Raw genomic sequence first — 26,891 nt, forward strand, 5'->3', positions numbered from 1 at the left:
CACACTCTATATGCATTTAGTGTAAACTACAGTACAAAAAAGCAAAAGTCTCCCGATGATGCATTTCTGGCAACTCTAGCCATGTAGTTTATGACTTCCTTATAAATTCTGATAATGGCTGTGACAGATTCACCCTGAATTATTTCTCTACTGATCCCTTTGACCACAGTTTTGGGCTGTTTGATTATAAGGTGATCCTTATCTTTTCCCCACCTCATCTTCTTCTGAAAGAAAACAAACACCCTGAATTCACTTGCTGAACCATCTCCATTAAAATTTTCTGCCTACTTTACCACCCATTTTTTCCCCTGCTCACCCAAGTGTCTTTTCTGCCACGGTTTAAGTTTCAAAAGCCCAACCAAACCCTTCTTCTAAGAGTCATTCCTTTGTCACTGTTGGCAGTTTCACCAGATTTATCAATTCCATCTTTCCCCCAATAAACATCTGCATCTTACTATACCCAGAGGAAAACGCTAGGTAGTGGGGATGCAAGACACAGCCCCTGCTTTCAACCTTACTTTCCCACTCTTTTCCCCCTTAATCATTTGTCCGTACCTCCAAATTTACCTCCTTGGGGGTCTATTGTCCTCGTAACAGAAATCTTTCATGCTCTTTGCAAAAGTAGCCTCCTCTGTAGTCATTGTATTTACCCTCGACTTTTTACACATCTCAATACTGCTATTAAAAACAATTTCCTAGAAATTGGAAAATTAATACTGGTTATACGATAATAAGGATTACTGTGTGTAATGGTATTGTGGCTTCATTTAAAATGAGACCTTACTATTTAAGTACTGAAATATTTATAGGTAAGATATAATCTCTGGGATTTGTTTTGAAAAAAATGTGAGAAGAGATGGTAGGGAATGGATAGGGCCAGACTGGCCATGGGCGTTGGACCTAGTTATATTCTTCTACCTAGTTTAATATTCTCTACACTAAAAAGGCAAAAAGTTTTTTTTCTTCACTTGCTACAGTTTGGGCTACTCTCATAAGATCTAATATAATATTTAGATGACTTTCACTGTTTAAATGATACTACAAAACCCAATGCCAAAATACAAAATTACTATATACTAATTTGGTATGCATATTAACAATAGATATACCAATATTAAATACCAATAATAAATTATCATTTATTCTTTACTGTGCACTAAGCTACCAGGAATTGTTAAGTTAATTTACATAAATTATCTCATTTATTCTTCAGAATATGCTTTTCAGGTAGTAATCACTAAAGGCTCAGAGAAGTTAAGAAACTTGCCCCAGGAGGATGGAAGTAAACACTTTAAATGTTATCGGTTCCAAATATGAATAATTATTCCCACAATAACTCAAACACAATGTTCACATTCATATTGATGTACTTCATTTCCAAATTATCATAAGCTATCAAGTAGACTTGGCCAAAGACAAGGTTGAAATCAGTTTACATTTACCTAGTTAATACTTGATGGACTTCACAAATTTTATTTGCATTCACAATAGAATCAAGTATCCTGCCAGCTGACTGTGCAGAGTCACTGTTTACAGCCACAGGTGGAGGGAGGGAGACAGCAAAGTTTAAAGGCAGCAGGTTGAGCCCCGTTAAAACGATCAACAGCCGCGTGCAATCATGGCAAATCTGGCCCTAAAGGTGACGGCGGTCGATCCCCTACACGTTAGGCCATGGACTCCTGAGAAGTTCACATACACACATAAAATTAAGCGATTATAGCTCATGTTGGCTTTAAAAAGGTTCACGCAATTGTGCATTGAATGCAGCACAGTTCCTTAAAACCGTCATTACTTCCTTAATGGAAGTAAGGCGTTCCTAAAAACATGTATTTTCACAGACGATTACCACTAGCTTTAACTAAAAAAACTGAAGATACTTTCTTCTGGAAAATATCTAAATCCCAGGAAATAAAACTTAAGAATGCCTGTTTAAGGGGCAAAAAAGTTTTGTCCACTCGTGCAACCTGCTGGCTTTTAAAAAAGTGTTTCTTTGGCATGAAAGGAAAACATAGGAGACATACAAATCTTTGCAATTGTAAATTTAACAAATGAGCATACACGCTTCCTTGAACACAGATCTCACTAAATAAGAATATGTTTACTAAAAAAAAAAAAAGAGAAAAAAGAAAAGAAAAGAAAAAACAAAACAAAACAAAACAACACCTCAGTCAAGGGGACCAGAAAAGGCTATAAAATATTTAAAGAAGTTTCAAATCGATTCACTGTTTAACAAATCCAGTAACAAAGGTCTTTATACAATTTCTTTAAAAGCCAGGTCCTTCCCCTAGCATATGGTAAATTCTTTTATTTACAAAAACATACATACAGATTCTCAGGAAATTGAAGTATTAGAAAACTGAGATATATTTATACAGCAAAGAGGTAGTAATGAAAATCCACAACTAAAAATAAGCTTATTTCTTAGCATTATAAAAACCTTACATTATAACCCCTACATTGTTTACATTTTTTTAAGTAGTAGAAGATAGATTTTGGCACTTTGGTGGTCTTTGTTGTCCCTAGGTCTTTTCATATGATGATTAAACACTGATTGCTATCAAAAAACATATGCTTTGAGCTCTTTCCCCAGCAGTGGGAAGAAACTGTACCAAGCCTGGCACCCCCCTAGGCCAGGTGTTTTCCAACCCCACTCCTGCCCTTTTGATGAATTACAAACTCCACGACCAGCTAGAATCAAGAATGACACATGACATGGCCAGAGAACACAGCAAAATCTTGTTCTCTCAGAAAAAAAAAACAAAAAACACTTGCCTTTGCATCAGCATGAATGATCTTCCAGAATTAAACAAAGTATAAATGATATACTTCCATGTTCGTTTGTCCACTGGTAAAATGAGAAATGACCAATCTTTTAGAGGTGAAATGACTTCAAATTCATCTACAATGAGAGATTATTAGGTTTAACTATGTGAAATATTTTAACACTAAAAAGACGTGACAGTCTCATCAGAAACTAATTATTGGCACTTGAATCTGTGCATCTCTGCAACCCAGGATACTTGCAAATAAAAACTGAAAGGGCTGCTTTTCTCAGGGCTGTATCACAACGGAAGCGGGAGAGAGGTGGTGTTAAATACTGTACGGATGCAACAGACGGTCAACATAAACAGTGCGGTTGTGCCCTTGCTCAGAGATCATTTTTAATCCTGATGCTTCCATTTTGTATTTCAATAAATTAGTAGTCTTAAAAATCCTATTGAAAACATACTTTCCTTAGTTACTACTGCTTAAATATTATCTAAAGCTATGCTGTCCAACGCAGTAGCCACTAACCACGTGTGACTACTTAAATTTCAATTAAAATTAAAAATTCAGTTCTTCAATCATACTAGCTACTCTTCAAGGGCTCACTAGCTACATGTGACTAGTGGCTACCATATTGGAGAGCACGAAGAACATTGTTATTGTAAAAAGTGCTACTGGACAGCACTGTTCTGAAGAAAGTGCAGTGTGCTATATGCTCATGAGATTTTTACTTTTTAAAAGTTGTTTAAAAATATCACTGTATCTCTGGGCTACAGATTAATAGTGATCTCTGTTCATAGGTGTCAAAGGACAGTATCAACTTTCTTATCATTATTTAGACAATTTATGAGGTATTAGGAGTTCCATATAAGATTCAAGTAAAACATGAACTCAGACATTTTTACTAGTTATAAAAGAACAAAGTGAATACTGCATGGATGATGAAAGTAATTTACTACTCATATTTAAAACATCTCTTTCTTCCACTAACATCCACAAATCTTTAAATATAAAAGCATACATGACTACCATTTAAAGCTGCTCACAAGAATGAGGCAAATAGCCCAGATATTGCTCTATTTTACTTTGGTGTCTTAGCAAGGGGGGAAAAACATTACTTAAGTACAAACAAAAAAGGCAGTAAATTAAAATGAAAACAGTCTTAGGAATAAACTGCTATGGCACAAGGACAAAAATCCAAGTTTTGGTTTTATACTTTCAAATATGCTCTCATTCGTATTGATATCTGAGTTGACTAACTCTGAATACTTTTAGGAAAATCAAATTCATGTTGTTATTTTCAAATTTACTTTGTCAGAACACAAAGTAGATAATAATTATATATTACTTCTACCAAATAATTCTTGGATGGGAGGCCGGAAGTGGGAAACTGAATGGAATGCTTGGTTTTTTTCTTAGTAGGTAAAAGCAGAACAACTCAATCATAAAATGCACACAGCTGTATCTAAAAGAAAAATGCAAACACAACTTAACCAACTTTATTTGACTGCATCTTATTTAGACAGCTTGCACATTTCAAATCCCATTAAATCTCTCTCTCCAAAAGGATATGGGACAATAGAAGAAAATTATGCAGCAATATCCAGTCATCAAACAGCAGTCCAATATTTTGAGATACACGTGATATTTTATAGATACTCAACTCATATCTGACGTCAATATAATTTATGGTTATGTTTTTACAAACCTGAAAGCCCTGTAACATTATAGACTCATTTTAGTGATGTCATGGTGCACTGAAAAGTTAACTCTGATGCACTACCAATCTGCTTTTATCTATGCTCCTGGAAAGTGATGAACTTCATGATTTTTAGACACCATAATAAATATACACATCCAGTCTTATACATGTCAGCCAATACCATAAACACAGGGCAAGGTAAAATTAAAACATGTGACAAACAAACTCCTTTACATAGATTTGTCAAGCAAGTAGGGAGGGTAATTTGGGGAAGAGTCAGAAAATATTAAAACCAATTTTTTAATAGTAATTTCTTTTTTTTTTTTTTTTTATTTTGTTGGCTTCAACTTCAAAAACTACTGTCTGGTTTCTGATCTGTGGACTTCTCTAGAGTAGTTTCATCCTAATGTAAGGGAAATTACAATCAGCCCACATATCAAAAATGATAGTATACCCGTTAGCTTCTTCAATACTAACATATATAGCTTCATGGTAGCATGTATAAAAATGTTCAGCAGTACCAACTGCCAAACCAGTGTCAGTGGATAGTACAGTCAGTCTTAAAGAGGCAGCACCCCATTAAAAGAAAGTTGCACCAATTTTGCTCAGTTTTAGCCAAGTGAACTCACTCTATCAATTTTAAATAGGACTGTTTTAAGATTATATAAGAAAAATGAAAGTCCACTATCAGAAAGTAATGTATGATGCTACTTCAACTGGAATGGAGACTTAGTTTTGATGCTGGGTTATCATGCTGGACATTAAAATTTTAGTCTATTTAAGTAAACAATTTTTGCATAACCAATGAAAGACATAAGGGAGACATTTATATTCAACATACACCAACTGAACAATACAGCAACCATATGACTTTTTAGCCACATGTTAAGGTTATGTTTACAACACCCAGTCAGTTCAGCAAAACCTGGTCAATTCTGGGGGAAAAGGTCAGCAGAGATGGTTTCATTGATAATGTGCCAAAAACATAATGGTTGAAATGAAAATCTAGCATGTATCTACTTTAGAACTGTCCCCATTAGTGAGTCAAACAACTGTACGTTCATCAACTATCACTACTCAATAAAGTGGTGAGATAAAATTTGATAACTGTTTTAGCTCAGTTCTCTCCATATTAAAAGTAACAGAAGCATCACTATGACTGGCATTCCTCTGTTAGAGCCCAAATGACATTTGAGCAAAGGACTCAAAATCGTCAGCTGGAAAGCTGAGTATTGTGTAATCATCATATATTTAATGTAATCAGTACTCTCCCCATTAAATTTTCAAGAGCAACATAAAATGGAAAGAAAAAGTTGTCTTTAAAAACAAGGAACTATAAATGATCCCACCAATAGGAAGATTTTATTTTCACCAAATCTGTGTGTCATTATTTTAAAAGTACTTAATACCATGTTCACTTTCAAGACACGACACTGAGCAAGGAGCAGCTTTCCTTAAAAAAAAAAAAAAAAAAAAAAGGCAACAAACTTTCCTGAAAGGGGGCTTTTACCAACTGTTAATGGAGGTAGGGTTTTTAAAAATACAGTAATTATAGCCATAAAATAAAATTCAAACCAAATCCTAGAGCAGAAGTAAAGCATATTCAAATTAAAGAAAATACAACATAGAATCCTACAAAACATTTTTCACAGAGCATCAATCTTTTTTTTTTTTTTTTTTTTTTTTTTTTTTTTAGGGTACCTAGGTTTTCCAGTTAAATTATCCATCACAGGTTTCCTGACTCAATTGAAATTAACTTGAAAATTTGTTACACTGCACAGATTGGCCAAAATACAATGTAACTGAACATGGTGATAACTATTAAGAAAACCCATAGAACTCATTCCAAAAAATTTTTTACAATTTTCCCTTTTGTTTTTCTGAGAACTAAGCAAAGCTTCCCCAAGAATTTGCTCAAATAAGTGAAAAAGAAAATAAAATCAGTTTAAAATGGATACAATGCACCTTGAAATTTATTTCCAAGACTAAGAACCAAAAGTGAAGCATTTTAAGAAATAGAAGCGATGTGAAATCCAAATCAAGTGGGAAAAAAGTTCCAACTGCTTTGTAAAAGCTGTTCTTCACAGCTTAGCGATAATTTTGATTAAATAAAATCATACCAATTTACATTAATTTTCTATTCTTTTCCAAAAATTCCCTCACTCTCAAAAAAAAAGTGCATCCAAAAACCCAGCAATTCCCGGCTCCATCAACTTTTCTCATCCCTTTTGAGTCATTTCTCAAAGATTTTCCTAATAGATTCAACTTCTTACTGTAAGGAAAAAAGGGACTTTACAGTAAACCACTGTCACTCACCTGGAAAAAAGTATCCAAATTATAAAAATCTGAAATAATTTATTATCAAATTTAGAATTTAAATAAAAACAAAAGTTTGCTTGCAAAGGCCTTAAAGAAAAGGAAAAGATAGCATGCATTCAAAAACTAGAGGTGAAGACAAATATACTTATCTACACAGGCACTGGCAGACGCAATGTCATTGTTATCTGTACTCATTGTAAGACACACCCAACCCTACAGAACATTTTTTTCATTCACTAATCACTGAGGTACCAATATTCAAGAATGAAAAATTTAATATTGAAAAAATAAAACCTAAAATTGAAGCTTTTCCCCCACCCCCTTCAGAAAACTATGGCAGGTTTCATGTGAAATGTTAGTATACTTAGAGATTTTTACAATCTACATTGGCTTTTTTAAGGAACAAAAATCATGTTCCACTTACTGGTTCTGTGACAAAATGATCACTGTGTAAATGACATTGTCAGCAGACTTTGCAAATGAACAAACAAATCTTGGCTATCAACTGGCACATCTTGCTGGTACCAAAAGAACTCTTTAAGTTTAAAACAATCTCTTTTAATTCAGAACAAATGCGCCATGCCAAAGTGCAACAAATATTGTGCGACACTCAATGAGACACTGACAGGTAAGAGCTGCATGGAAATTACTAAATCCACCTGCAAAGCAATTCTGTACAAATTGCATTGCATGCAAAGGTCGATTCTGCGTGGTTGGAAAGTTGTTCCTTGATGTCAGTTTCTCAACGCAGCCACAATTTAAGTCGCAGTGCATCAACTCCATTTAAATAGTATCTGAACAGCCTCTTATCTCGAACAAAACCAAGATTTTCATAAAGTTTCAAAGCAGACTTATTCGTTATTTCTGTTTCCAAAACAACCTTCAAAAAAATGAGAAAACGAGGTTACAATTTTATATATTTGAAATTAATTTTATAATTTCATAATTTGACAAATCACATATAAACATTTCAAATATTGAAGAAAAACATACTGTATCTGTTTTAAAATTGATGTTGAAACAATAAATGTTAATGATGTACAGAAAGTACCCAGAAAAATGGTCACTGAAATTGTGATAGTAATTTTCTCTTAGGGCAAAGGGAGGTAGGAATGTGAACATTTTCTGTTCTATTGATTTTTTGTGATGTTTGAAAGTTCTAGCAATGTGAATATATGTTTTATACTAAAACAAAGATGAATTATTTCCCTGTGGAGAAAAATAGCGTGACAAAAAAAAGAAGAAAAGAAAAAAATCAACAACAAAAACTTTGAAGAAAACTGACCAGTACTTGAAACTATTCGAATTGACCTCTGACTCCTATATTTTCATTGTCATCATTTATCCTGGCAACAACTATTGTCTAGAGTCTACACAAGAATCTGCAAATTATAGCCCTTGGGCCAAATGTGCCCATTGCCTGTTTCTGTAAATAAAGTTTTATTGGAACACAACCATGCCCATTTGTCTACATGCTGTCTAGGACTGCTTTCTCAATACAAGGAGCAGACTGAATAGCTGCACCAGAGAGCTATAGTCTACAAAGTCTAAAATATTTACTCCTCTGAGCCTTTGCTGATTCTAGACCAAATGTACCCAAACATTAGTTAACTGGAGGGCTTGTTAAAACAGATTGCTGAGACCCCCCACCCAGAGTTTCTGAGTAGATTTGGGCTGGAGCCCAAGAATCTGTGTTTTTGAAAAATTGCTAGTTGATGCTGATGCTGCTAGTTGGGAGATTAGAGTCTGAGAACAAGTGACTACACATTATGGACATCAACACTTAACTGAAGAACACATAAAGTATTAACTTTTGAGTCTTTTTTAATATTACTGAACAGCCTCTTATCTCGAACAAAACCAAGATTTTCATTAAAAATGACAATGAGGGGCGCCTGGGTAGCGCAGTCGTTAAAGCGTCTGCCTTCGGCTCAGGGCGTGATCCCGGCATGCCGGGATCGAGTCCCACATCGGGCTCCTCCGCTATGAGCCTGCTTCTTCCTCTCCCACTCCCCCTGCTGTGTTCCCTCTCTCGCTGGCTGTCTCTCTGTCACATAAATATAAATAAAATCTTTAAAAAAAAAATGACAATGAATAAGAGATACTTTTTGATATTGTGTGATTTTTTTAAATTTGTTTCTACCTTCCTCTACCAAAACATCCTCTATCCCATCCTCCCACCTCTTAGCTACACGGCTCTATTTGCCTGTCTATTGATTCTCAATCTACCTCATCGAGAATTACCAACACAGTGAGCCACAGTTACTATTGGGTGTCATAACCCTCAGGTGTTTGAAGTGGGACAAAAAGAGCAAAGTATAATTAAACAAAGGCCCAAGCGAAGCCTACGAGTCTCTCTGTTCTATGTCAAGCTATCGACACATTTGACAAGAATTCAAACGGATGTAAATAATAGGGAAAAGAATATACGTCAACTCATCCTGTCCAAAACTGAACTCATGATCAACTCCTCCTCCACAATTCCACATCTTAGTAGCAAGATCTCCAACCTACCAATGCCTCAAACCTGAAACCAAGAGTCATCCTTGAACTTTTTTCCTCTCTATCCCTAACCACAAACATCCAAGCACTGAGTATTTCAACTTTCTCTCTTAAATCTCTCAAATCGACCCTTTTCTTTCTATCCCTAATGACACTATTCTAGCCCAAGCTGCCGTCAACTTTCACTGTAATTATAAGATCCTCCTAACTCAAAGGTCTCCCATTCTCTTTAAGTAGAATGATGCTCTTGTTAACACCCTGCTTAAAACCATTTACTGACTCCCTTTTGTCCTCAAGATAAAATCCACAATCTAAAAATAATCCGAAGAAGCCTAAAAGGCCCATCAAAACACGGCCTGTACCTACCTTGCCACCTTCACTTTAGGTATCGCCCCGCCTCTCCCGGCTCTCCGTGATCAACACCGAACTTTCAGTTTCTGGAACCCACCATGATCTTTCCCACCTTAGACCTTCCACATAAGTTGTTTTCTCTGTCTGGAAGGATGCTCTTCCTGTCCTCCTTGCTTTTGGCCTCAGCTTGTCACTTCCAGACTGGGTGAAGTATCCCTTTCTTTTTACATTACCCCAACAGCACTCTGCACTGCTCCTTATTCAACTGCATTCTCAGTCAACATTTACTGACTGTGTCATCTCTCCTAGCTAATGAGCCCAACAAGGGCAGGGATCATGTGTACCTTCTTCACAGCCGTTTCCTATGTACCTAACACACTGCGTAACACACAGAAGGCTCTTAAATATTTGTAAATTATATACATCCCAAGCACCTTTCATTATATTACAAACATTACATAAACAAAAGTATTACCAAACTTTTAAAATGACCTATGTACTGAAAGAGAAAGCATCATCTTAAAGCAACTACTAAACAATCAACTCATTAAAGCAAATCAAATGCTAAATCTGGACTTTTAAAAGATCTAAAAACAAGTAATGAATATTTCAGTAGCAAGAGAAAATATTACTAAGAAGGAACATTTAAATAAATGTTGTACAACAAATAAATTGGTTGAAGAATAAAAGTCAGCAACTTTTCTCTGCTCTTAAAAAAATGGAATTTATTTTTAAGTAATGTATGTCATCTTCCAGTATGGGACACTACAGTCCGATCAATACAGGTTTTCAATTTTGAACAATTCTCTTGGGAACTCTTAGAATTCTGTTTTAGGCCACCACCTAATCAGAGCTAGCTAAAATGTATCAAAACAATTAATATGTGAAGCAATAAAGGTACGACAACTCAAAACTTGGAACCTGATTTCACAGAAAAAGGAATGTAAGGGTTTTTTTAAGCTAATATTTACTGAAGGTTTACTAAATGCTTTGTAAAGCGTTTTACATGTGTTATGTCATTTTACATGCATTTGTCATTATGTTATTTTCACAATAACCCTATGAAATAGATACGATTTTCTCCAATTTACAAAAGAATGAAACTCAAGGCCACCAGTACTGCAAAAACAGACCAGACTCCAAATCTGAACTGCAGCTTAATAGTATCCACTCTGATGTGCCTCCCCCTGCTTGTTTCCCAGAGTAAAAGAAAGCAGCAAATGGGAGCTCTAACCTACTTAAGACACAATAAAGGGGATCTAAGCCTATGTTTGTTAATATTTGGCAATCGAAAATATTCAAGACTCATCCGAAGCTAATTATGGCTACATAAATACACATGTAAGGTGTGGTAACGAGCTCTAATCATGTTTGTTGGCACCCTAACAGATTAGTGAAATACAGCCCAATTACACAAAAACGGAATTACACAAAGGGCTAACCTTAGTTAAATTGAACAGATTCTCTCGGTACACTCACATTCTCTAAACAAGGAGATCATTTGACAAAATAGAAAATGTCAGAAAAAAAGTAACTACTTTTTAATAATCACTCAAATTCTTATAAATACACTAAAAGAGAATCTGGGTTTATAGTGAAAACTCAATATAAAACTATTCTTTCAGTCCATATCATGGGAGTATTACATAGGAAGCCAAAGGATAATGAGGCTACTTTGGTCCCAAAGAAATTTGGCAAAGTAGAATTCTACTTAACAGAAAAAGGATTACTGTGAAGTTCCACGGACTCACTTAGCAACAAACGATTGTCAGGATAAGCCAAACTTACAGTTTAGAAAGACTTTTTTAATACTGCAGGCTGGAACTGCTGGAGGGAGGGCAAGCTGTTCACTGCTAGAACCTAAGCACTAGCCTATAGTCTGGCACTTCACAGACCTTCCATCAATGACTGAATACTACTATTGCTCTTTTTAACATTCCTTTAAGATCAGCATTACCATCAGATTGCATAGACAAAGAGACAGACTATAACAAGTTAAATGACTTGCCTACAATCACAATTCTAAGTGACAGAAGATGGATCTAGCACCCAGGCCTCTCATAACCAGTTCTTTAATTAGAACAAACTACTCAACCAAAAGTCCTTACAGCTTAAATCTCTCCATTTTACTCTGTTCTTTACCTAGCAGCCTCTGTCTCATAGACAAAATATGTTTCCAGTGAAACTAAAAATAGTCAATATAGAACTGTTAAACATAAAAGGTTTAAAAGTCATCTTTGTACATTATAATAAAAGTTCTTTGTACAATATCAAAAAATCATAAAAATACATGAGATGTATTTGTACATATCAACATATATGTATTTTGTTAATATGTTAACAGATTTATTATTGGTTATAATAAATTAGGCCACTATTGTCAGGAATGTAAATCGGTACAGCCACCATGGAATAGTTACGGAGACTCCTCAAAAAATTAAAACCAAAACTACTATATGATCCAGCAATCCCACATTCTAAAAAACTATTCATGCTATTTATATGTATTTTTCTTACTATTTCCCCTAAGGTAACACACAAACCCAAGATGCTTGTCCTAGTAGCTACTACATGTTTGGCAGCCGGGGGGGGGGGGGGGGGGGGGGGGACAAAGTCAAGCCAGGTTAGCAATGTGGGTAATGCATTTCTCATTCAGGAAGCAACAAATCCACTTGTTTCTTTTTTTTATAACTTTATAGACAGCTCCAAATATACAGAAAATGAAAAAGATCTTTTAGTTAGCTGTTTTAACATGTCTAATTCTGACATAAAAAGTTAGGAAAGTCATAGTAAGGCGAAATGAAAATAACTATTAGATTGGGAGAGTATTTCATTATTATTCGAACAAAAACATAATCTACATTTCAACTCCGTGATTACTAATTTTGGTTTAATATGCTGTAAATTTATCTTAAAAATGACAAGAGGAACCAAGAGCAATATAAACATGACTCAAGGTCACAAATAAATTCTACAAACAGAATAGGAAGTAAAAATTGACTGAATGTGCATGGTAAGGCCTCCTAGAGATTTCCAAATGGAACTTTCTATAGGCATGTAGAATTAAAAATCTCTTTAAGAAAAAAAAAATAGCAGTACAACCTAAGTGGTGGAAAATGTAATTTAAATCTCTTCTCAAATGACTTTCCAATAATTTGCCAAAATTCCTTAACACTTTAAAGAGAAAAGAAGGTTGGCCCAACTTAATAAAAGTAAAATCACATGTTGGTTATAATTGGTTACTATATTCTTAGAAATTAAAATTTCAGTTTTCCTCAGAACAATGAATTATACACAAGACTGTTTTTACATATGATTTTGTTTTTACCGAAAAGGTATTAACAACTGATGAACTCTGTACCTTTTTTTAAATCTTACTATGTACTAAATAAGTAAGATGACTGCCATTCCTAGAAAGTTTATAGAAAGCTCAGAGGGGAAGACAAGTTAACAATTAATTACACAAGTTGAAATTCACAACTGCATTAAAAAAAAAAAAGGGGGTACAAATACAATGCTGGAAGCACTGAACCAATCAGCCAACAAATTTAAGAACCACTGTACTCTATCACAAACACCACACTAAGTACTAAGAAACAGCAGTAAACAAGAAAAGGAATCTCTGCTCTCCTTAGCGGCTAAGGCACAGACTGTGAACAATGAAGTAAATTTTACAAAAAGAGAAGCCAAAAAAAACACAGAAGCCACATAAATGATTCTGTCTAGAAGGATTAAGGAAAACTTTAAAAAGTTATTGATATTTGTATTGGATCTTAAAGACTGAGAAGTAGTTACCCTGGAGTTGAGGAGGAAGAAACCAAACCAAATGGGGTGAAATGATAATAAAGGAAGTGGAACCAATAAAGACAAATTAACTATCAAAAATTAGAAGGGAAAATGGGATAGAATTGTGGCTGACATAGTTTAACACAAAATGAAAGGGAGAGGGAAAGCCTTATAAAGAGTAAACAAAGGTTCTATCCCTTCATAGAGCAAAATCTTTATATGTTATATGAGCAATGTGGCACAATTTTCTTTAAACATAGAAGAGTTCTCTAATCCAGAGGCAGAGCTATTCAAACTGGTAAAAAAAAAAAAAAAATCATACAAAAGAAGTTTATGGAACTATTCCCATTTCAGACTAAGATTAGGTAAAACTCTTTGCTTCAAAAGTAAGAAAAATAAATCAGAATTAGATTTTTAGGCCCACAATTAAAAGAGTATTTCTACCATAAAATGTGTCACTCATTTAGGATCTAACTTTGAGACTAAAATATAACCCAAATCTCCGTATCAATCCCCAGAACTTTCAAAGGAAAACCAATACTATTTAAACATTTGTTAAGGTAAAGCACACTACCCTGTCTCACAGGTAGTGACTAGGATAACTCACAAAAGTTGTAATACCATAAGGAACATAATACTCTCTATTCATAACATCCCTGCTCGCTGGAAACCACTCTCTTCAGTAGCAAGTAGAGGATCAAAACATGGTCTTATCAACCCAAAGATTTCTCCTCTTTCATGAAGCTTGATTTCTCCTCCTGATGAACTAAACCAGTGTGGCTATGGTCCAAACATAGGGACTCATACTTATCAACATATGTAGTCCAACTCTCTTCTGCAAATTTTAATTACCAGTCATTTAAATGATCAGGGTCACTGCATCTTTCATTTTTTGACATTATATTAAAAGCTGTGAACAATATAAGATCCTTCACTCTGTGTGAATTATCTTATTTGAAATAACACTGAATATCCTGAAATGCCAGGATGATTTCCTCTGTGCTGCCCAACGTACCTGCAGGCCTTCTCGTACAACCACTACTTAGTGTCATCAGTCAGAATACAAACTAATGTGAACAAGCAGCGTGAGACTACTCTACGGTAAATCCCTGTATTCTGGCATGGAAACATGTTCATGAGATATTGTTAAATAAAAAAAAGTAATTATTGCAGAATAATAATTATGGCTTCATTTGTGTAAAGAAAAAGTATTACACAGCTTAGATGGGTGCTTAGAAATGGGAGGATATATATTTGAAGATGAACAGTAGCTATAAGTGGACAGAAGACTGAAGAGCTGCAGAGTGTGAGGATGGTGAATGAAGGACTCTGCACCCCCAAATCACACATACACATCATGCTTAATGACTGCGTACATTCTGTACAGAAAAAAACCCACCTTAAAAAAAGTAGTCAAAACAGGTTACAGCCTTTTGAGGAAAAAATTACCTAATTTCAAGTATTTTGAGAACTCTCTAAGGCATAGTTGCCCTCCAATAATAAAAACAATTGTCACTTGTACTGTTCATAAAATTGTTAGCACAATACAATTTTGTTCCTTCTTAGTCGCCATTGCTATATTAAAAACACCTATACTTCTCTAGTTTATAGTTATTTCCCTCCACATTTTCAACCGTCACTATTAGTTACAGAGCACTCACTATGTGTACAGCACGGTGCTGTAGGATACAAAGAAATTATAGCTGCGGTTAGGCTGTACAAACAAGCTAACGAGAAAAGACACTCTTAGGTTAATATGCAGACAGGTCTACATTTAAAAAATGGTTGTCTTTTTCTCCTCAGCCTTCTCATTATTTTATGCTGAGAGATTTTTTTCAAACACGAAATGTCTTTCATATAAGCTGACAGCTGGCCCACAGTTCAAAAAAAAAATGTAACTTAGAGAGAAACTAAGGCCAATATGTAAGGAAATTGCAGTAAGATTTGTAATAAAAGCTACCTTAAATGATTTTAACTGATAACAAATCCTCTGAATACCAATTCCTCTGAATACCAATTATTTATTAAAAATGTCTAAGATTTCACCTTTACATTTTGACAAAGAACAAATTTTAGCTCTCATTATCATCTTAAAATTTGTTTTGGGTCAAAATTCACATGTTTTTAAAAGGAATATAATTTTCACCACAAGCTACAATTATATAGTAATAGTTCGCAATGAAATCTGCAGTATAATTTATTATGGGATATTTATTAAAAAAAAAAAAACTGGTAGAATACAGACCAGGGTAAAAGGTTTTAAATTTAGAAAGACTTACCTCATCACAGTCTCCTTCAACCATGGCATATATAGCTTTCTTAACCAAGTTAGTACCTAGAATATAGACATGAGTATTAATGAAGGAAAATTTAGTTTCTTAAATTACCATGTTTATAGTAAGCACAGAAATACCAAATGCTGCGTTCTACCTTGAATACAGATACGGACTATCTTAAGTGAGAAAAAATTTAAACTGAGAGGCCAACAGAACCTATACATAGCAATATAAGCTTCCTTTTAAAAGACCTATCTCCGTATGTATCCCTTTTTCTTAGGTGTAATTGCTTGCTCCAAGCAGGAGTTTGTGCTGTTCTGTTTGAAGGTAAGAGAAAAGGGAAAAAGAAAAAGGCAAGATATGGTGTGGCGAGAACAGCCCATGAAACCCTTGAACTAGCCAGAAGTTACTACAAGATTCTTGAGCTAATCTTGCCAAAGATCACACCAGAAACTGCTGTGACACAGCCCAAGATACTGGGCTGGTTCCTACAAACTGTATAGCTAGCCTGAGCATACTGAAGTCCAGCATTCCCAAATGATGCCAGTGGTGTCTCTGTAAATGTCCAGCAAAACGTATCCTAGTTTAAGGTCAGCTACATTTGGTACGTAAAAGGTAAAACAACTGCCAACTCTGATTTTAAGAAATCCAAATTCTGTAAGAATTCTCTTAATTTTCCAACCATGCATATGAGGAAGAACACATTACACGGGCCAAACAAAATGTCTGAGGGCTAGGATGCAGCCCTCAAGCCACCAGGTTCTGCCCTGTGAACTAGCCAGACAACTGCTTATCGATTGCCATGAGCCCTTATCAGCTCTTTTCAATGTGTCAAAAACTTAAACTTGGCTTGTTAAGTCCAATCCATTAAAAACCTTAGTAGTAAACTCTTAACTCTAATAAGAAAGGTTGGTTAAACCAAATGTATTAAGTCATCCTATTCATGATTTCTCATGACATCTCAGATTGTGTGAAACAGTCTTAAATTGGACAATAACAATTGTATTTAAAAAAAAATTCAAGTGACAAAAAACTGCTAGTAATTAAATACTGGTACAGGCATTAAATCTTTCACAAATACCTACTTAGCTTCATTAGTTCCCAGAATTTGACATGCTCAGACAAGTGCTTGATCCCCCATCCTGAACAAAGAGCCAGTAGCTCTTAGACACTAGGACAGTGGCTCTTAACCAGGCTTACATCACAGTCACCTGAGGAAGTCCCAGTCCTACTTCTAACAGGACAAACAAGATTCTCAGGAGGAGGGACCTAAGCATCTGTTTTTAAAACACCCAGATGACTCTAATGACCATTATAAATCACAAGTATAAGATTAACTGAAAATGCCAGGAAAAGTAGACCCAAGAAAGAGATGAAATTGGGAATACTAAGAAACAATTCTCCTTTCTCCTGGTCCTCCCTGAATTGCTAATATGTTTGAGGACTAGTACTAAATAATAGTAACAATTTCTCCATAATTTTGCCTTGAGGCCCACTTAACCCAGCCATAGACAGCTCCTGGAGGGCTGTGATCAAGTGCCCCAATAATGCTACTGAAAATTGCAGCACGTAGTATAACACAAAGCATTTTGAATGGGATAAAAAAAAACTGTTTAGAGGTAAAAACTGATCACCTGTTACTTGCTAGAAAGACAATTTCTCAAACCAAACATTAATAAAGAAAACAATTAATTTTAAGAACATTTTAAAAATATTTTGAAATAAAAACAGTCTTAATATTCTTCCCTTAGCTTCTTTCTCATTTCTACGTCTTTACATTTAAATCTTTTGCTTCAAAAAACAGAAATGAAAATAACTTATGTATTCTTTTAGTGACATAATATTCTCCTTACCAATGCCATTTCTCCTGTATTTGGAATCCACGGCTAGCATGGCTATATAACCTCTGCGGAACATCTTTTTGTGCATATCCAACTTGCAAACGATGGCACCTACACACTCCTCCCCTACCACGGCCTTAAAAATAAACAAACAGTTATGACGAATACATTGCCATCAGGTACTGCACAATTACCCAGGGAAACAGCAACCAACCATTGGTCACATTTTTGAGAAGAAGAGGTAAGAATTCTAGTAAGAGAGCAATCACAGAAATTTCAGAAATCTAAATCCCAAAAATCCTTCAAATGTTCCAGTTTAAAATGGTTCAACATTGTTTAGGGCATGAACTGCTTATGTTTATGATCAAAGCCTAGGGAGGAAAAAAAGCAAGATTCCCACAAAGCAAATATTCAAGTACATTATAAGAGGTGCTTATAATTATTTGCAATAAAGACCTCCATGCTTAAGAATTGGGAAGGGGGAAATATGTGAAGTAATTTTTTTAAGACAATGTCTATTCATCAGGATATAAGAAAATATTATTAAACTTGCTTATCAAAGTACTGTAAATTTAAACTTAATTCTAATAAAGTTTTAGTGAAAGACAAACATTTTTACATAAACAGTAGAGTTAGACTCTGATCAGGAAAAAAATGTAAATGATTTTCAGAAAAAAGATTGTTTTTAAGGTATTCCTTGGATCCTACCCCAGGGGTTTTTTTAGTGAAGGACTATGAAGACTAGATATACAATGGTCTCATTTTTAGGACTCTCCTGACAGTATCATTATCATTAGGCTCAGAGAATATCTAGAACTTAAAATTAAAGCTTCATATTAAAGCCAAAGCTTTAATATAATTGTATAGTTATTTTAGTATGTCTTTCCAGAGTGTTAACGGTTACATGTTACATAAATGCTAATCATCCCCCATTTTCATTAAGATTTCCAGTGTTACCATTAAAAATGTTTTTCAAAAGTTCCGTCACTCATGAAAAGTTCTACTAATGCTGTATTCTGGTAAATATCAATAGGGCAATACTCCCAATTGTTTAATAATGTGTCAGCTCGCTAGAAATATGTGTTTGCTATAAAGAGCACTCATTAAAAAAATAGGAAAACTTCAAATTCTCTCTTAATAAAATTAATTTTCAGAAGGAGCTATTTCAACAACAAAAACCAGGAATTAGGTTAAGAAATTAAAAAGCTCAGTTTATACTTAATACTTAATTTTAACTTAATTTTGATGTGACATTTTTCAGTTCATCATTCTGTAAAATGATTAAAAAGTCCTTTTTTAATTGTGGAGAAATCTTGTAGGCAAGATAATTCTAATCCATTTCACACAAACCTCAACTGGGTCAGAAAAATCCTTTTGAAGGGATATTAAATTCAACAATCCACTCTAATTCATTTCTGTTTTATCACACAATCTAAAACTATTTTGAACCAATAAACCTCTAAAACTGCTATTTCCATTTTCATTCACAATGAATCAATCTGGTTCTATCAAAATTCTTTTGAAAACTAAAATTTCTTTCTGAAATAAGACCTGAAAAATACACAAAAGTTGGCTGGCTGAACAACTGGGACAGCATTTTTCTGATTTGAAGATAACTCACTTCAAAATATATGTATGTGGTTGTGTGTACATGTTTGAACTAATGTTACATTAAAAAACTTTTTGACCTGATCTCGTAAGTCAGGGAAAATGGAAACCTACATAAATCTATGATACAAAACTGTAGGACAGCTACACTTCACAGTTAGTAAACCATCCAAAAAAAGTCTCTTCAAAATCAGAACCACCAGACACAATACAATTGGACAATACTTTCAAATTGGATAGATATTGCAAACAAATCTTTGTCCTCTGACCAAGGAAGTAACGGGCAAACAAAGTATTATATCAGTTCACACTTGGACTAGATTGACTTCTTCCTAATGAAGAATCTGTAGGGGCAAAAATCAAGTGGTACAAATCAGTAAAAAAAATAAAAGCCCAATATACAATATACTGTTACTAATAATATGTTGGTAGTGAGGAAGGCCTATGCTGTAATTTTTTTTTTCTGATAAATTGCTGATGGATATACACTTACAAGAATCACTAAACTGCTTGTCAGTTTTTCCAAATAAAAGCTCTGCACATATATTTGGAACTCATACTATCAAATGTGTTCTTTTTTCAAGGATGGGAACTGAAAAATTCCTGGCAAGATTAAGACTTAACTCTACAAGGCCAAATGCTTGTCAATCTATAAAACTTGAAAAATTTAAGTTGTGTGAAACAGAAATTCCCAAATTCCAGAATGCTATACATGGGAAAACAGAGGAAGCCAGAAAGTTAAATTTAGAATAAGCAGACTATAATACATCACTAGTAATAAGAGTAAGAAGTTCAAAAAGCCACCAACAGCTGAAAATACCATGAATTCAAAAGACAGATAAATTAGTTAAGAATAGAGTAATTCACAATGTCTCCCATTTGTCTGGTACTCTACTTTCACATCTGTTACAATTATTAGGAAGAATCATAAGAAACTGACATTTTTGTTAGTCAGATATGGTCATGTATTGGCAGTTTTCTAAGGTTCAACCTCATACATTCCATTTGATCCATTACAGTTTATATGGAAACCAGAAGCATTTTGGAGGTTTTCAATCTCTTCAGATTACTCATGTTTGCAAGGACAACTGTCCCTCGATGAAGCATAACTTGGTAACACAAAGATCTTCACTGTCAAGAGTATGTAATTTTTCAGGTTCTTACTTCTATAATGAGAGGTCAGGTTAAGTTCTAGCTTTACCTCTCTGCCACTAAATACCTGAAGCTTTTTTTTTTTTTTAGTAAGATTTTATTTTTATGTAATCTCTACACCAACTTGGGGCTCGAACTCACAACCTTAAGAATCAAGAGCTGGCTGTTCCACTGACTGAGCCAGCCAGACACCCCTAAATATTTGAAGATTTAAACATTTTAAGTCACTTTGGTCCTGAATTTTTTTGTATTAAAAAAAAAGTCAAGTTGAGCTAGGTTATATTTAAGATTCTTTACAGTTCTAAAATGACAGGATTTAAAATCAACATACACTTATATTTGTTTTAAATTAGTTCTTAGAGGAAACTCAAATTTTTTAAATGCCAACATAAAGGCCTCTGATTAACTACTGTTTTATGTTCAATACCCCCAGATACATATTTGCACTAGTAAATCTTAGATGTCAACCACCTGTACATATCTGAATTTCCAGATATTCAGAATTTAATGTTAAACAAACTGGCTATTAAAGAGCTAAAGTATAAATTAGATGGTGAATTGGAAGGAGTCCATGAAATATCAAAACTAAAATTTACTAAGTTTATCAGAGTCTAAAATGGCACACAAGTTGAGAGAGGTCGAGGTAATATCAGAACCCAAAGTTGACTAAATATTATATATACATCTATTTTCTGGTAATTAACAAAAATACATATGTCAATTTAAGGTTTGCCTCAATTGTATGCTTTTGTGGGTAAACTTACAATTAAATCAATCATAAATTTTTAACAATTACACTGGCATTTAATATGACATGTATAATAGTGCTATAAAATCACTTTCCCATATTCATTGGCAAAGGCCTAAGAACTTCTATTTTGATACAATGGTGAGAATCCTGGAAAAGCAGTTTTGTAGAATATAAGATAGTTCCCACAATTTAAACAAACATACTAAATTGAAGTTTAGCAAACTGAACATAGAAAATAGCAGAACTACCATTATCTACAATATTGAAGTTATATTTTCAGATTACCAACATATAAAATCAAAAAGATGGATTTCTGAAGCACTGTCAAAACGTCTTGCAGGGATTTGCTAAGTACAACTAAGTCAATGCTAAAACAATACATAATAGTAGTGCTTCTCCATTTACATATCATAAAATACTTCTTAAAATCATGTTGCCTTCCCTCAGTGAAATTCAATGGAAACAAATTGCTTGTGAGCACACAAATATAAAGCATATACCTTCAGTTAATATTTAAGTGAAAGGTTTCACACAGACTAAAATTGATCAGTATTATTGGGAAGAAACGACTGGTACCACCACTACATAAATTTTCAAAAAAAATTAAAAAACAAAACAAAACTATTTAGCTTGTTTCATAGCCAAATCTTTCTTGCTTACATATAAGTAAAAAAATTCTGTCGACTATGCTTTACAGAAGCCTGTGTTACTACTAGTATTTAGGTATATTTATGACCAGTTTCTTAAAGAAAAAAATTAGATTAGTAACAATTTCACACTTAGTTTCCTGTATTCCACAAAAAGGTATTTTGTTCAAGTTTCAGGAGTCTTTCGGCCACCAGAAGCGTTAGTAGCGCCTTCTACAATCTACCACCAGAAAACAGGCTGGCTACAACTGTTAATTGTCCTGTTGAAGTAAAAGGAGACAATCTCCATAATTACAGAAAATGCTTGTAAGATTTAATTCTCCAATGTGGCCACAGCAAGTTTACTGACAATCATGTTCACCAAAACATGTTTATGCATACACTCTTCCCTGATTACGGCTGTAATTGAGAGATTAATAAAGCCTGTATCCGAACAGAACCATGTTCAAATTAAATGATTGCAAAGTGCTCTGAGGATGAGGGAGGGTAATTAAAGACGGTTAAACATGATTATAAGCTAATATAAACAGGATCCAAGACCCCCAACATGCATCATACAGGCTTGTTGCATTTACATATCAAGTTAAGCCGGCTCAAGATGTCTTACCTTCAAAACAGTTTCATTAAATAACTAGTAGTGTGTACACGCACTTTACATCATGTAACGTACTATGAAACGCAGGAGTATACATCCACTGCCACTCTCAGCCCTCACACTCCCTGCCCCGCACAGCCTGGATCTCTCTGCTGGGTTCACCCTCTTTGCATTCCATCCACTTACCAAGAAGCACAGCTGTGGCCAGTTGTGGATAAAATATCTATAGGTATAAATGGAGTAGGGTTCAGACAGATCTTTGGTGATCAGTCTCATGATATCGGGCATTTGTAGCTCGGATTCATATCGGACATAACGTATCGTCCGATCCTCCCCAGGCTCAACCTCCCTGCCTGAGGGGCTTCTCAAACTGCAGCCGGCGGTCAGGGATGAAGACAGCAGCCGCACCTGCTCGTCTTCCTCCTCCTCCTCCTGCTCGGTGCCCTCCGCCAGTCCATTGCGGGCCGCCGCCGCAGGATCGCTCGCCGCCACTGCCTCTGCCGGGCTGGGGAGCGCAGTTCTTCCATTATTGGGGAGGCAGTGAGGGGGACTCTCGCCCGAGTGTACCCCAGCTCCTTTTGTTGCAGTCGCTCTGGGCCCCCCGTCGGGGGTGGCCGTGGTCGTGGCGGCCTCGGCCACGCTCAAAACCTTGCTCTTGAGGGAGGCGGCCGCCCGGAGGTGCCGCAGTTCGGGGCTGATCAATCCGTTGAGCTGCTGCTGCTCCTGCGGCGGCTGAGGGCAGCGGAGACACGGATGCCCCTTGGCCGCCGCCGTCGCCTCGCCGCCCGCCGGGCTCCTGCCGCCGCCGCCTTCGTGCTCCTCGTCGTCCTCCTCGTCCTCGCTGCAGCAGGCGAGGGCTGCCCCCGCCGGGAAGGGACAGCGGGGCTCGGCCGCCGCCGAGGCCGGAGGTGCTGGTGGTGGGAGGAGGCTGCTAGGCCCAGGCGGTACCTCCGCCATCCTAGAGGCGACACAGACCGAGAGGGGAGGCCATGAGACCCGGCGGACGAGCGCGCAGCAGAGGGGGCGGCGGGCGGGGGGGGGGGGCGAAGGTGGGGGGGAACAAAGGCAGAAACCGTCCCTCACGGAGCAGCCCCCCCAATTCCGCACCCCCCCCCGCTCTTCAGCGCCGCCCAGCTGTTCAGCCGGCCACCGTCCCCGTCCGCCCGCACTCATCCACTGGCCCTGTCACCCGCGGCCCCTCCCTGCCCCCTCCGCGCGGCTCACCCCGCACAGGTCCCCGCCGCCACTGCCGCCACTCCTCTTCCTCCTCAGCCGCCGCCGCCGCCTCCTTCGCCGCCGCGGCCGCCTCCACCACCGCCAAGGTTCACACTCAGCCGCCGTCGCCGTAAAGCGCCTCGGCTGTTACCCCGGGTAAAGTTTCCTAGGCCTGGCTTTACGACACTTCCCTGCCTGCCGGCTGCCGGGGCCAAGGGAAAGGGGCGTGGAGGGAGGTGACCTGTGGAGGGGCGGGGACGAAGGTGTCTCCTGTGGGTTCTAGGGGAGGCCGCGTGCTAATGGGTGGGGCTATGGGGCGGGGAAGTTGCCGAGGGCTTTGGAGTCTTCGGCTCCCAGGCCACCGTCCTAGGCTTTGAACTCCTCAGCCGGAGGAGCTCAGAACGCTGGGGCGGGGAGAGATGGGCGGGACCGGCGCTCCCTGTTCCAAGCCCGCCGCCCCCACGGAGCGGCCGCGAAGCCCGCCGGCTGGTGGCCTGCCGACCTGGCCGCACACGAGTCCCCTAAAAATGCTCTTCCTCAGCTGTACTACGTTTGCCCTGAAGCGGGGAGGGGCGGGGGAGTAAGGCGGGGGGGGGGCGGTTACCTGAGTCCCTTAAAAATGGAGCAAAACGGGAGAAAATCGGAAGAGGAAGGACGTTAAAAGCTGTTGAAAACTGGTTGTTTGCAGTGTGAGTTAAGTTTGATTAGTCTGCCCCTTCGAGACAAGAGAAGGTGGACAGGTAGTCCTCTTTCTCCTTACCCCCTTTATCCTACCCAGGAATTTGGATTTAAATGTGATTAAAAGTGCTGGACAGGTACAAGCACGTCCGGGGAAGAGTTAGAGATGGTGGAATAGAGTGACAACGGCTAGAAAAGCACATTCCTAAACTTGTGACACAAACTGTCCCGGGGAAAGTGATGTCCTGAACCTCCTCCTCACTCACTCCACCAAGTGGTCTGCCCAAGCGGATGCAAAAGGAATTGAACAGCCCCACGCACTGGAGCATGTGGCTTCGCTCTTTCCTCTCTAGTCCGCAAATGATGATTTCCAGCAGATCTGTTTTTGTAACTCTCCATCACACGGAGCAAATTAAGTTTTTCAAAAGCTGATTTGTAGAGCTAGTCATGTCAGCAGCAGATGGATGTTTTCAGGGACATAAGTCTATGACTGATTATGTTTGCAACTTTCTGCCATGAGATAAACTCTAGAAAGTGGGATACATTGTAGCATAGCTGTTACATAAAATTGTTAGGGTCCTTGTCACTAAAGATAGCAAGGACAAACTATCACCTCCTATCTAGAAGTTCAATCTATAGTGATAAAAATAGCAATAATAAAATGTGTTACTATGTGCCGGCACTGCTCTAAGTATCTTACATGTGTTTATTAACTCATTTATAGGTTTTATAAAAACTATAGATTTTTATAGAAATATTGATATTTGTGTACAAATAGAGATGTAGCTGCTTATTTATTTCAGTCTTGTCTATAACTGGAAAAAAATAAGTCCAAAGCACCTAAGTATCTATCAATACAGGAATGATTAAAATAAGCTTATGATACCTAAATACTATTATAACTAATTATGTTACTGTTGAAAGATTGAAATTGAATGTAATAGAATATATTGATACACTTGCAGTTACTATGATTGCATTGTAAATTACCCCCACAACACAGTGGTATAAAACAACCATTTATTATGCCAACGGATTCTGTGGGTAAGGAATTCAGACCGCACAGCAGGAATGACTTTGCTCTGCTCTCTTTATGCATTGGGCCTCAACTGGGAAGGCTGAGGATTGGAAGCATCTGAAAACTTTTCACTTTCATGTTGGTGGTTGATACTGGCTGGAGGCTGCAGGCTGGAGACCTCAGTTCAACTCCATGTAGACCTCTCCAGGTGGTCTCTTAATATGGACTGTTTGGGGCTTTCTCACAGCATGATGGCTAGGTTCCAAGAGTGAGTATCCCAAGAAAAGGAGAGCCAGGTTTCTACCATATTACCTTTTATCTGCCTTAGAAGTCATGCAGTGTCAATTCTGCTGTCTTCTATTTCTCCAGGCCCTCACACAGCCTCATCCAGGCTCAGGGGGAGGGGAAATAGATCCTACTTCTTGATGGGGGAAGGCAAGGTTTTTAAAGGACACGTGGGACCAGAAATATTGCTGCGGTCATTTTTAGAAAGCACAAGTTGTCATAGGTATTTAAGATCTCCTAAGCACCCTGAGGAGGTAAAATAAACTAATAAGTACAATGGGATCCCATTTATGGTTTATAAAAAGTAAAACAAAACCATATTTCCAAATGTACATACGTTGTTTAACAATACGTGTTTTTCAAATGACATGTTTGAAGTGTAATCTGGGTGGTTAGCCAAAGAAGCAATGATCTGTTCAAGCCATGCAGGAAAAAATGACCAAAATGGCCCCACACAATTTCCCCAAACATATTTAAGGTTAATTTTTTAGAAAAATGTCTCTCCTTATCTGTGGACTATAACCCTGTCCTAAAAAAGATGTGACTCCATTGTAATGAATGAGTGGCAACAAGTCTTAGTATTCTTTCCATACTGTAACTTGGCACTGAGCTTTCTCACACGGAGGGGCGCACTCAATGTTGTCTCACAGTTATTTTCAGAAAGATGAGAGTTAGAAAGACCTCCTTGAGGTCAGTAACTGAGTCTTTTTATTATTCACGTATCTAATACATAAGAGGAGACTTGTTTGTTTGTTTTTACTACACTATGCTACTCTCTCAGCAGTCTAGGATGTGTCTATCATTACAAAGTAAATTCTGGCCTCCTTGCTAGTTAATAAGCTAATAAGATCTCTGATATCTAAGCTCCAGTGACTCCACTTTATATGCCAGTATTAAAATCCCAATGGTGATCTCCTAAGTCAGAAGACTTCTCTAAGAAATCTGTCTTTATATTCATAAAAGTCTTTTCTTTTTTACTCGTGTTTCGGAGTACTGTGGCAGCATTATGTTACGTATGGAAATAGGATTGGTTCACTCTAATGCTTTAGGCATATTTGCCTAATAAAGAGGCTCTGAAAAGACAACTATCTCTGTGAACAATGACTTCAGAGGAAGGAATGGTCTCGGGACAGGGGAGGTATAACCAGTGATAGTCTTCTATCTGGATAATTGGTATTTTCATTGTTTTGTCATATCTTATGATACAATAGTCACTTGTTTACTATTGTCTTTGTTCTCTTTTGAACAATGAACGGACACACCTTAAGTTTTTTAGAAGAAAAAACTCATTAAATCAATTAAAATAACCAACATTAATTTTGAAAAAATATCCTAAAGCAACTTCCTGAAGGAGCAAAGTTCCTTCGTAATTCTGTCAGGTAGACATTTTTCTCTTGTT

At 36.9% G+C, this 26,891-nt stretch overlaps 1 protein-coding gene and 1 pseudogene across 1 annotated transcript; one reads left to right on the plus strand and one right to left on the minus strand.

The window, feature by feature from the left end:
* Nucleotides 1-4,232: 4,232 nt before the first annotated feature.
* NAA30 (N-alpha-acetyltransferase 30, NatC catalytic subunit) lies at nucleotides 4,233-23,648 on the minus strand. The gene is made up of 5 exons (XM_045810406.2): nucleotides 23,521-23,648; nucleotides 22,483-23,254; nucleotides 17,556-17,679; nucleotides 15,706-15,761; nucleotides 4,233-7,667 (listed from the first exon to the last, which is right to left on the minus strand). Exons 2-5 carry the CDS (start codon nucleotides 23,251-23,253, stop codon nucleotides 7,530-7,532), a joined length of 1,089 nt encoding a protein of 362 aa, XP_045666362.1. The 5' UTR covers nucleotide 23,254; nucleotides 23,521-23,648; the 3' UTR covers nucleotides 4,233-7,529.
* Nucleotides 23,286-24,172, plus strand: LOC148107668 (uncharacterized; annotated as a pseudogene).
* The last annotated feature ends 2,719 nt before the right edge of the window (nucleotides 24,173-26,891 follow it).

Source organism: Ursus americanus, chromosome 26 (assembly GCF_024610735.1).
Source record: "Ursus americanus isolate L20-20 chromosome 26, mUrsAme1.1.p, whole genome shotgun sequence".
Classification (NCBI taxonomy): domain Eukaryota; kingdom Metazoa; phylum Chordata; class Mammalia; order Carnivora; family Ursidae; genus Ursus; species Ursus americanus.